The 12,894-nt window shown below is 39.2% G+C and overlaps 2 protein-coding genes across 19 annotated transcripts in view; one reads left to right on the top strand and one right to left on the bottom strand.

Annotated features, from left to right (window-relative positions):
- LOC119553279 (protein alan shepard) overlaps positions 1–12,894 on the top strand; it is a 146,983-nt gene that overhangs the window by 35,214 nt on the left and 98,875 nt on the right. Inside the window, exon 1 of one of the 18 annotated variants that reach the window (XM_037863588.1) lies at positions 966–983. The exons of the other annotated variants lie outside the window; for them this stretch is intronic. The gene's annotated coding sequence lies outside the window, so the exon portion shown is untranslated. Of the gene's footprint in view, positions 1–965; positions 984–12,894 lie in introns of those variants that run through there. 18 annotated transcript variants of the gene reach the window in all.
- LOC119553283 lies at positions 6,707–12,829 on the bottom strand. The gene is made up of 3 exons (XM_037863593.1): positions 12,705–12,829; positions 6,914–10,172; positions 6,707–6,858 (listed from the first exon to the last, which is right to left on the bottom strand). Exons 2-3 carry the CDS (start codon positions 8,249–8,251, stop codon positions 6,847–6,849), a joined length of 1,350 nt encoding a protein of 449 aa, XP_037719521.1. The 5' UTR covers positions 8,252–10,172; positions 12,705–12,829; the 3' UTR covers positions 6,707–6,846.

Genomic DNA, 12,894 nt, shown 5'->3' with positions numbered 1-12,894 from the left:
GCGCTGTCGGGAGAGCGACCGCGACGCCGGCAGAGGCTCGACTTCAGTTTCAGATTCAGAGTCTAGAGCACGTTCGGCAATTAGTTGAACTTCGTTGCTCGGCCCGACGAGACGAAAACGAATCGAAACTGGAGAAATTCCCCCAAAAAATCACCCAGCAATCATCCGAAATACAAAGCCAACAAACAAACAAGCAACCAACAACAAACTCCAACGGGCGCGCAAAAAAAGAAGACTAAACTTTTCACAGTGCACAAAAATCAAAACAATTTGTTTAAAAAATATACATATATCAGCAGCGGAGAAGAGAGATATAGGGGTAAAAAGTGAATTGAACTTTGGCAACTTTGAACTTTGATTTCAATGCAACAGCAACAACACAACGGCAGTAATAATGAATGGCAACCGGCAATGTCTGGCTCCAAAACCCCAATACACCCTCCCCCTCCCCCAACCACCCCCAATGCCACATCCCTTTTGGACCAAAACAACCCCCCTTTGACGACGCCCATGCTGCTCTGCCAGCGTCGACGTCGACGCCAGCAGCGCCTCCGACAAATTTATCGATTTTTTCAGCCGCCACATTTGTTTGTACTTGCCTCGTGTTGTTGCTGTGTTTGCTCTGTTATTTCCCCATTTTCCGGCTTTCCTTTAACGCATAAAAATTAAATATTTAAAAAATAGTGCAACTACTTCCAAAATAAATCGAAATTATAGATAAAATATTGAAGAAAAAGCTTCCTTTTGTGTGCAAATTTCGAGTCGTGTTTGTGTAATTCTGCCTCTGTGTGTGTGTGTCTGCGCTTGTCTGCCAGGCTTGCCACCTTTTCCAAAAATAAGCGAGGAGTAAGGAAAATAAACGCCAAAAGCAAGAAGAACATTTTTTGGTGGCCACTCCCCAACAACAAATACCATCAAAAATAACAACAAGTTGAGTCAACGCTCGGCGAACAACAAAAAATAAAAATAAAAAGTTAAAAAAGGTAAATAATTTGGGAAAGGGATTGAACATTTTTTAAAAATGATATAAAAAGATATATGACTTAAACTTACTATATAAGGTTGTTGTTAAAAACGCTCAACGAAAAACTGGTAACTACATATGTATGTAACTGAGTTGAATCAGTAAGCAAAACATATTTAGCCATTATTCGTGTCCCATACAAATAAACAACTTTATGACTAATTCAGCTACACTTAAAAAAATAGTGTATAAAAAAATTGCTTTTGGAAATTAGTTAATGGATTGCTTATATATTAATGTGGTAGGTTCGGTATGATTTTGCTAGCCTAAAATAAGTTTTTTCTAACAAAATTATTTGTATTTATTTATTCATCTGGTCTTAATTACCTTTTTCTAATTTAATTTAATTTAATTTAACACAAGCATTATTGATCCACGAAATATTTTTTGTTAAATAATAACCTGCGTTAAATTAATAAGAAATTCAACGATAGATACATCAATTTAGAAGAATTTTATGAAAGCACATTTTCATGTGCAGCATAGTGTGGGTATTCTGCTGATATTTAATTTTATGAGCAAGCTGCTCTCATTTTCTTGCAATGTACAGTGCTTGAAATTCTAGAAACGCTATCATAACATTGCGATAAAGCTTTTCCACATTTTCCGACTGCAGAATCACTGCAACAGTTTGAGGACGTGCCAACACCAACGCGACATCTCACCCCCTCCCCCGATTCTATTTCCACTACCACGACCATTTCCCATCATCATTATCGCCGCTGTCAGCGTCATCGCCATTCGCCTACTCTTTGACTTGGCATGTCAGCGTCTTTTTTAAGGGGGCGTTGTGGGCGTGTCCAGGAGCGTGGGTACAAGGGGGGTGAAGAAGGGGGATGGGGTAGAGTCTTTTTGGGGCTTGCCAGGAAGTTGCGCTAATTTTGAGCGGAAGTTTATTGCCTGCTTCATAATTTGTCTGTCGCTGCTGCTGCTTTCCCGCTTTCCCTCCCCCCTTTATTTTATCACTTTTCCGAGTGCTGCTGCGCGGGTGCTTCTATTTTGATGGCAATTACTGTACGTGGGGAAAGCGTTCTGACTAAAATTAAATTCTGCCTGCCTAATCCCATTAAATATCTCGTGAATTGCGCTAATCAAGTTGTTAATTTAATGTTTGCTAAATTTTTAATTGAATTATGAATGAAATGAAATTCCATTTCTAGCTCCCACTGATGACTCTTTCTCTCCCTCTGACTTCATCTTCGCTGTTTGTCTTTGTCAAGTTGGTTAATTAAAATAAATTACATGTTGAAAATTGTACAAAAACCTCTTCTCTGTATAAAATTGGCGCGGAATTGTAGGAGAATAAGTGGTAGGGGGAGTGGAATTGGTTAACTAGTCGAAGTTGGGAACATTTTTGCCTAACGAATGCTGGAAGTTAGTTGGTGGTCGTGGGGAAATGCAAAATACTGCTGCTGATGAGTTGACAAAGGCAACGACCGCAAAAATTATTTCAAAATTTCTGATGCACAAACGAAGGCATAGAACCGAACATTGTTGTCTTTAAAATGTGTAAGCAAAGGGGAAATTGAATGGTTTAATTTAATAATTATATCTCTTGCTCAAAGCTCTTTAAGGGATATTAAGTCTTTTATAAATCATTACTAAAAATTAACCCATTAAGAATTGGTGTTCTGATTTTCTTGTGCTTCAACTTGAAAATATCTGTATGGTGGCTTGTACGAAAACTTTGCTGTGAATATGTAATAGGCAAATAAATGTACTCCGGCGATAGTTTCGGTTTAACTTCTTTATTTTATAATTTCACAACCGCTTTCCTTGAACGCATAACACAGAGTGCCGCAACGATTCTCCCTCTTCCTTATTCTCGCTCATCTGAGTGAGCGAGACAGGTATACTTATCTGCGATCTCTTATGCTGCAGTACTCGGTAGAAAGGGATGACAATATCACGTTTACAGTTAACTTAAACTAGGTTTCCCGCTTATTCTATAGTACAGTGGGTGTCGTATGAATATATTACATCATATGTCGTACAGTGGGCCATGTCAGTATATTTCCTACTACAACTCGGCCATCCTGACTGTATGATCCCCTGATCACTGTGAACATTAATTAAAGTTTATTTATTCATTTACAAAATGTGTTGCAGTTCTTATTAATTTTTCTTATAAGTAATGATTATTATATATAACATATTTTACAATGGTTTTTTTTTTTTCTATTTCTTTTTGGAACCTACCCAGTGTTTAATATTATTTATGCTCCATACACCTTGGTAAGGGTTGCGTGATACCTGGAATCCTTCAACATCTTTTAACAAAAATCTGTCATTTCTTAGTACTTTTGCAATTACATACGGGCCCTTATTCTTTGGAATTAACTTTCTAGAGATGCCAGTTGTGCTATCGAAATTCTTGACCATTACATAATCTCCTTTTTTATACTGTGACGGTTTTCTAGCTTTCTTATCATATTGCAGTTTATTGTATGCTTGTGCTTTTTCCTGACATTTTTCTGCTTTGATTCTAACGTTTTCCAGGTCTCTGTCTTCTGGTGCATTATCTAATTCTTCAAGCTTTTCTTTTAATTCGTCTACTACTTTTCCTCTTTGCTCTAAACCGAATAACATTTTGCTTGGACTTTGTTTAATACTACGATGTTGGGTGTTATTTAGCACATGTTCTACTTTATCTATTACTAAGTCCCAGTATATACCTTTCTCTGGCTCAACCAGTTTGGCTATCATTGGTCCTAGACTTCTGTTTATTCTTTCTACCTGGCCATTTGCTTGAGGTGATCCTGTAGCTATTTTCATGTGCTTAATATCAAATTCTAACATAAAGTCGTCAAACTCTTTGGAAGTGAAACAGCTTCCTCTATCCGAAATAATACATTTGGGCTTGCTGTATGCTCTAAAATAATCCTTAAGGGCTATGATAACTTCTCGGGTATTTGTTGTCTTTGTGGTATATAAACGTACAAACTTAGTAAAACCGTCAACGACGACAAATATATGTTTCTTTGATCTTCCCGAATCGACTGGACCATAATGGTCAATGTGGATAAGTTCAAAGGGCTTACTACCTTTTGGAATTGAATGTAAAAATCCTTCTTTACCTGTATTGGGGGAAAATGCTACACATTTTAGGCAATTGTTTATATGGCTTACACACTTCTCCTTGGCGTTTGGAAACCAATAACTCTTTGCAATAATATCTAACATTTTGTCTCTCCCTATATGACCGATTTCATTGTGGTATTTGAAGAGTATATGCTCTTCCATATCAATAGGTACGTAAAATAACAATCTGTCATCGTTGCTCTTTCTATAGACTATTCCGTTTCTCATTTCGAATAATTTGTGCTCATGTTCCTCTAACTGTTTCTTTATCTTCTGAACTTTTGGGTCCTTGGCTTGGCAAATAACCAGATTGTCTTCAAATGAATTTGTTTCCACTATTAAAATGTTTGTACATCTGCTAAGGGCGTCAACGTGTTGCATTCTGTTTCCTTCCCTATGTATTAGATCGTAGTCATAATTTTGTAGCTCTAATGCCCATCTAGCTATACGCGGATTCAGTTCGACTTTATTAAGTGTTAACGTTAGCGAGTTACAGTCAGTAATAATCTTGAAATGTCTACCAAATAAATATATCCTAAATCTACGCAATGCGTGAATAATGGCCATGGTTTCAAGCTCAAAACTATGGTATTTCGATTCAGCAATGCTTGTGCGTTTGGAAAAATAAAAGATGGGGTGCAATTTTCCATCTTCTTTCTTTTGGAGTAGTACGGCTCCGAAACCAAGAGAGCTGGCATCGCAATGTAGCTCTACCTCGTCTTTGTGGTTGTATAAGGCTAACACTGGTGCTTCAACTAACTTATTTTTAAGCATCATAAAGCAGCTCATTTCCTTTTCTCCAAAATGGAATTTCTCGTCTTTTCTCAAGAGATCATATAAAGGTTTGGCTAGAGTCGAAAAATCTTTAATGAATCTACGGAAATAAGAACATAAGCCCAAAAAACTTTGAACATGTTGCGTTTTGTCTGGTATCGGAAAATTTTGGATTGCCTCTATTCCTTTATCATCAGCTTTGATGCCCTGGCCGTTTATAATGAAACCCAAATATTTAATACTCTGTTGTAGGAACTCACATTTATCCATACGTAGTTCCAACTTATTCTTAGCAAGTCTGAGAAACACCTCCTTTAAAATCTGAAAATGTTCATTAACATCTTTGCTGGCGATCATAATGTCGTCCATGTACACGATTACTTGATTCTTTCTAATAAGGTCATCGAAGATTTTATTTATAAACCTTTGAAAAACTGCTGAAGCCGTTTTCAGACCCATTGGCATTCTAAGAAATTCAAATTGGCCTAACGGTGTTACAAAAGAAGTATACTTAATTGATTCTTTATTGACAAAAACGTGAAAGTAACCGTTTTTTAGATCAAGTTTTGAAAATACTTTTTTATTAGCTAACTTGTCTAACAGGTCATCGATAAGCGGTATAGGGTAATTGTCTTTGATTAAAACCTTGTTAAGTTTTCTAAAATCTATGCAAAGTCGTATGTCTCCGGTTTTTTTCTTCACTAAAACTATGGGAGAAGCATATTCAGACTGGCTTGGTTGAATGATCCCGTTTTCTAAATAATCGTCCAAAAGTTTTTGCAGTTTTTCTTTTTCCGCATAGGCAAGCCGCCGCGGAGCACAACTAAACGGTTTCGAGTTTTCTAAATTAAGTTTTATCTCACTTTTAATAACGGGTTCCTTTGGTTTTTCTACCCTAATGTAATTGTGTTCAATTATCTCTTTTAATTGAGGTAAAAGATCTTGATTATCAATTGTACCGCATATGTAATCAGTGTCTTCGTCATCCATATAGTTTATGCTTAGCATTTCCCGAATCGTTATAGACATATTGCTTTCATTTTTGTTATTGACTACATCTCCCTTACTAACTTCGTCGATGGCAGCCGGACAGGTTGCCTTACTAATTATAGGGTTGTCTGTATCCCCGATCGAAACACTTATTGTTTCAAAGTCTTTAAAACTAACTTTTTCAGTACCTGTATCACCAATTTCTTGTATAACTGTATCATGCACTGCTTTGCTTAAAAAATCATTAATCGAATTACTAAATGTATTACTAATTGTTTCTCTAATTCTATCACTAACTGAATCCTTTACTGTTTCTCTAGCCTTATCACTAATTGGTTTGCTAACTTTATCACTAACTGTTTCGCTAACTGTATCACTAACTGTATCTCTAACTGCATCACTAACTGTATCACTAACTGTTTCTCTAACTGTATCACTAACTGTTTCTCTAACTGTATCACTAACTGTATCACTAACTGTATCACTAACTGTTTCTCTAACTGTATCACTAACTGTTTCTCTAACTGTATCACTAACTGTTTCACTAACTGTATCACTAACTGTTTCGCTAACTGTATCACTAATTGTATCCTTCAGAATTTCGATAGCACTTTCCGGTTTCTTGCTAACATCTAAATTATGTGTTAGTTTAAATTCCCAGGCATTGCATATATTTCCATTGCAATCGGCATTCGCAGGCTCAATCGTGATCATTTTTAAGGTGCTTAAATCTAATTCTAAATTGCAAGCATCCATAAAATTCCGCCCAAGAACAACCTCATGACTCATAGACTCATTGGGCACAATATACAGGTAAAAATGACATTTTAATCGTTCTTTAATTATGTAACAAAGTATTCTTCCATAGATTTTCAGTTGGCTTTTATTCAGCCCAAAGTAGTTTTCAGAAACGAACTCCATCTTAATTTTAGAGGATATAACACCTGTTTTGGCGAATGATATTGGGCTGCCAGTGTCTATGAGGCATGCTGCAATTAATGGGGTTTTAGGACTGTTGTAAAAAAATATTTGTATGTATCTTACGTATTTGTTTGTATTTGCGCTCTTACGCTCAGGGCACTGACCCACAAAGTGTCCAAATTTGCCACATGCGTAGCACGATCCGGGCTCTCGTTTCGGTTTCTGGCAGTCCTTGGCGTAGTGGCCTTTTGAGTTGCAATTGGCGCAACGGAAGTCCTTTGTGTCTGCAACCTTTCCGGAAGAGCGCTGCGAAGAATTGACTTCCTGCTTTCGTTCAGGTAAACGGATTCCTGAGAAGGCTTCCAAAATCTGCCCAGGTTCGGCGAAACATTGTATGCGAGCTTGGTCGCGTAGCCCTGGTGCCGGAATTCCTTCGATGATGTTTTCGATGAGCTCCTCCTTGTCGATGTTTATATCGTTGGCCAGCATAATTTTCTCCTCGAAATAAGAAGCGAACCTTTCTCCTGAACGCCACTGTCGACTTTGGAACGCGTTCCTTAGCTCCCCCTTTGACATCTTAGATGCAAATGCTAGGATCAGCTGCTCACAAAGGCGGTCGGTTGGCTCCAAAATGCGTGTTGCGTTTGCGTGCAGCCAAATTTGGGCCTTTCCTTTTAGTTTGGCAATGAGGAGCATACGCACCACGAACGAGTCCAAATTGTACACCTGCGCAATGTTTTGCAGTTGTGTGACCCAGTTACGGGCACACGAGTTGCCGTCGTAGTCCATTGTTACGTCCTTTGCCAGTGCGAGTGCTGTTGCTGGAGATTCTAACAATTTGTTTACATTTGTAAGCTGGCATTGATCAGCACTGTCTGTGGCGTGCTTTCCAACACTAAAATTATCGATATCGAAGCTATCCCTGGCGCTGTTAACCCTGGCGCTGTTAGCGTTAACAGCGTCGATGCAAGCGAAACTGTTAAGGTTTCCAGAAGTTTCGATGTTGCTTTCGATGACGTCATGGACTTGCTGAGCATGATTTGGCTTGTCCCTGGTGACGTCAGCGATCTCCGCTTGAAGCTGTTGCAATATGGCCTTGTTTGCGTCGATTTCGTCGAGAATTTTCTGCAGCTTCACCCTTTCGATATCTACCAGAGAAACGTTCTCCGTGCGTATACCGTCCACTGCCTGTGACGTCATCGTACCAGAGTCGAACAAAGCTTCCTGTGCGCCTTCCAAATGTTGTTGCAGCGGCAATGATGCGGCTCCCTCTACTTCGGTTTCTGGCGGCTGCTGGCTGTTAAATGGAGCTCCATTTGGTGGATCACCACGTGCCTCTGATGATAGGGCCTGCAGACGCGCCATCAACTCTGCTTTCGAGCCCGAGGTTTGCAGCCCGAGCACATTTAACCAGTTTTTTAACTGAACTACCGTGAATTGGTTTAGATCGATGTCAGGCATTTTGAGTAAGAACCACTTCTGATATTGTAATAGGCAAATAAATGTACTCCGGCGATAGTTTCGGTTTAACTTCTTTATTTTATAATTTCACAACCGCTTTCCTTGAACGCATAACACAGAGTGCCGCAACGATTCTCCCTCTTCCTTATTCTCGCTCATCTGAGTGAGCGAGACAGGTATACTTATCTGCGATCTCTTATGCTGCAGTACTCGGTAGAAAGGGATGACAATATCACGTTTACAGTTAACTTAAACTAGGTTTCCCGCTTATTCTATAGTACAGTGGGTGTCGTATGAATATATTACATCATATGTCGTACAGTGGGCCATGTCAGTATATTTCCTACTACAAATAGTAGTTGGGTTTTATGGTTTTACGACTTTAAAGTCTAGTCGCCTCTTGCCTCTTCTTTCTTTTAACAACCGTCTTGACCTACCAACCTAGTTTTCACCTTACTTTCGCACAAACGAAAATTCTGTCTCAGTTTTATTTTAACGAACAAGATCTCGAAAATGCACTTATCCATCTTAACGAGTGAATAGATGTTTCTTATAGAGGTACTCAATGTACCTCTGTTATACTGGTCCTACTGTCCCTATCTACTTAACTTAAGCTGGTTACTCTTATAACCCCACCCCTTTTTGCCAAACCCTTTTTCAATCCTTCCCTAAATGTTATATTTAGTTAAGTATAGTACTCTTTTTTTTCTCCACTATACTCCTCTTTCTATATCATTTTATTATTTACCCTACTGTTCCTATCTACTTTCCTAATTTTGTGTAACTTACTCTGCCAATCCATTGTATTGTATACCGCAGTGTTCCTATCAATTGGACTATCCTCCAAACTGCCAAAGACCCCTATACACCCGTCACTATCTGTCCTACTGTCCCTATCTACTTTCCTGCTAATAAGCACAGTCATACGCCCCGTGGTGCGACTACATCGTTGAACATCAGACGTCTGCAATTTCGATGACTTCGGCAGCAACTTTTTGTCGCCTATACGCTTGGATGGACTGACTATGTCTATAGGACTATGGCAACCAGCGCAGATATAGCAACAAAGTTGTTGCCGATGGTACAACATCTGCAACAGTCTGCAGATTGCTAATGGCCATTGTTAGGGAATCTGGTTTTGTGGCGGGTATAGGGGATATAGATGGCAGAGACCAACCGGAGAACATGCTCAAGCAAAAGTGAAGAAACAGAGTGACAACGATAGAGATGGATGGAGAAGTATGTAGCTATAGCTATGGCGCATTCCTATATCGCGGTTCAAGTCGCAGCTTCGATGTTGTTGAACCGTTAGAAACGTCTTTGCCTCGCGTCATTGGAAGATGTTCTGTCCCTCGCATTTTTTCTTTATTCGCAACTAGTTTGGGCCCGCTTTTCCCCTCTGAATTTTCACTTTTCTGCAAAGCTTTTTCCTGTTTTTTTCTCCTCTTTTTCTTTTGGCGTTGTTCCGTTTGCCGTTGTCCAACATCCAACACCGTCTAATGCATCCGCTTAGCCTCGCCTCGTTCTCTGAATGGAATGGCTTAGCCAGCGCCAAAGCCAAAGCCAGTTAACGCCGAGCGTAGTTGGCCTGGCCCAAAGGGGTTTTCGAGGGGGGAGGGTTGGAAAAATGCGTTTAGAGCTTGACAGTCAATGCACCTGCTCACGGACTTTTCTTTGTCCGCATCTGCTTCGTCTTTTCCTCCCGGGAAATTGTCATTGTCTGGTTTTTTTATCGCTGCTCTCTCTCAATCCATCCATAGATCTCTTTCACTGACCAACTCCTCCTTCTTTTTCTATTTTTTTGCAGCTGATTTCCATTTAATTGATTTCACATTCCATACGCGTGATTCATTTGGATCCATTTCCACATAGTTTGCCATTTGTTTGAATGGCATAGAAGTGAAGTTTAGATAGATGACAGCTGAAATTGCACAAGTTTTTGAGAAATGTTGGTTATAGGTAATCGTATTTTTATAATAAAGGGATAGGTGATGAATCGGTGAAAAGAAAGGAATGTAAGGAAAGACTATGAGCATTTTTAGACTGGCAACAAAAATTCAAGAGTTTATGGCACTAATTAGAGTGTCAAAAATGTTGTAAATGTTCAACGAGTGTAACAGAAATTTCGACAGCTTTTTACAAATCTATCACGGCATGAACATTTCATATGGTAATTGTTGTTAGCTAGACCTTCACTTTTTATAATCTCTTTAGCACGCTAACTAGTATATATATTTTCAGACAGTTTGATAAACTTTTAAAATAAAATATTTTTCTCGGTTTATATTAATAAATTAAAATTCCAAGGGATGAACCATATCCTGTAAAATGTTGCTTGCTATAGGGATTCATTATGATTTATTCTTAAATTATTTGCAATATTTTTTTGGCTACCCGTTAATGAACTACTGCCCACGCAGAGATGCAAAGTGGATGCTTTTACAGAACCACCCACAGATCCCACGATTACCACTTTTGTCTATCGTAATTATGACCATAATAACCCCCATCAATTTCCGTTATAATCGCCATGCAGCCAACCGAACATCGAGCCACTTATTCCATTGTCACCTTATCCCACATGGTAAATGTTTATTATTATTATGCCTTTTTATTTTGTGCTCTTGTGGGCGTTTGGCGGGCTAGGGTGAAAGTTAACGAACCATAAATCACGGGCACGATCAATGTCCGTATCTATATATCCATATGCCATGTCTTCGATGCATTCCATGCAGATACAATGACATCAATTACATGCCATAACATTTTGCATGTGCAATTTTGCCGACTATTTCACTTCACTCCTCTACCTCGCGAGGGAAAGATGATGGGATGATATAGGGTCTAGGGACCTCCCCCCACTTAGCGCCAAACGACCGAAAATGGCCAGGGGAACGGAACTGAACCGAACTGAACTGAACAGAACGGAAAATACAGTTATTTAAGGCCTAAAACAATTGCATGCCTCGCTGGCTTTTCGGTCGATTCTGGTTTTGGTTTTGGGCCCAGGCTATCCATCTATTACGACCATCCCCCCCCCCTCGGTTTTGGGCCCACCCACCACTTGCAGACTGTTTAAATAGACAACCGTCTGTGTCTGGGGCCTGAGTTTTGCAGTCTGGCCGTGCTTTAATGCGTCGCTTTCCCCCACTTTTACCCCCCTACAACAACCGGCCCCCCCGCCTCTGAAATGCACTTGAAATGCTTTTTCCAAGCGCATTTTCATTTATTTTATTGCAGGTTGTTTTTGTTGCTCTTGTTGTCTCTGTTACTGAGAGGTTCCTCTGCAGCGATATGCAATTTGTTTTATACGCTCATTGCCTGCACCGTCTTTCTGTGCCTACCCCCCTTTGGGGGTAAAAACCCCCTGGAAACCTGCACCCATGCCTCTGTCTCTGTCTAACTGTCTGGCTGCCTATCGAGCGCCGTCTATCTGTCTTTCTTTCCTTTCTTTGAATAACTTGCACGAGGCAATAGATCATAGGGTATATTAGTTCGGGAAAGCAGTGTTATTACTTCCAAGTATCAAAGAATTTCTTTTTAATACAAACCCTAAGATATGAACAATAAATATAAACTTTTGAGATTATATTCATGTCTTTCAAAAGAAAATAATAATGTGTTTCTAAGCCTCGAAGCTTAAGAAACAATAAAACTTAATATCAAACAAATGTTCATCCTTGAAAATTCAAAATCAGATGAATATCAAATGTAGACACAATAAAATATTTCTTAAATATATTATGTTGAAATCATAGGGCTTACTTATTTTTTTAAAGTCAGATTTAACAGGCAAACATTTTTAAAACAATTTTAGAGCATAGATTATAAGGGAAAATATTAATTGTTATACTTTTTTCATTAGGTAAAAGTATAAAATATTTATTTTAATAGTTGCTTTGTAATTTAATAACAAAGATATGCTTTTGTTATGTTCCTTTTATATCTAAATAAACTTAGATATTTAGGGATTCTAAATAGGATTTCTTCGACGAGTACCTCTTTGAGTGCCTCTAAAGAGGATGTAAATTTTAGTATATATTTTAGATTCCAGGGTACTATTCACTCGATCTCTTTTGACCAATTTCCCGGCTGCGTGCTGCATGTGCCACTTGCGCCTCTCGGTCGGCGTTCAACGCTCAGCGTTCTAAATTAAAGCCCGAAGAGGCACAGGCAACTGCAACTCGAACGTCAGCCGCTATCCACTCGACTCGACTCGACTTGACTCGACTCGCCAAAGCAAAACTCGTCTGCGGAATGAGACTTAACAAGTGGAAAAGTCTAAAACCGCAATCAAGTGGCAAACAGACCCAATACACACAGACACACACACAGCAAAAAATACTTTTTGTATTATAGAGAATTTTGTTTTATTTTTAGAAATTGCCAATCAAACACATAAACCAATCAAACAGAGTGGGAGATCGATTGGGTATGGGGGTATGGTTGTTACCTTGATGGATTCGAGCTGGCTGCAGGTTGTTACAGACGATTTGGCCACGCCCACTGTGGCAGTAGCGCCTCTCCAAGTTGGTCAAGTTTTTGGCCAACTTGTCCGCTTGTCGGTTGACTTCAGCCGATTGGAATCGGTATTGGAATTGGTATTGGCCCGACTTGACTGGCCTGACTTGTTGGCCCATTTG

Source organism: Drosophila subpulchrella, chromosome 3L, assembly GCF_014743375.2.
Source record: "Drosophila subpulchrella strain 33 F10 #4 breed RU33 chromosome 3L, RU_Dsub_v1.1 Primary Assembly, whole genome shotgun sequence".
In the NCBI taxonomy this organism is placed as follows: domain Eukaryota; kingdom Metazoa; phylum Arthropoda; class Insecta; order Diptera; family Drosophilidae; genus Drosophila; species Drosophila subpulchrella.
The sequence above is the reverse complement of the archived record's forward strand: the minus strand, read 5'-3'. Positions and strand labels throughout refer to the sequence as shown.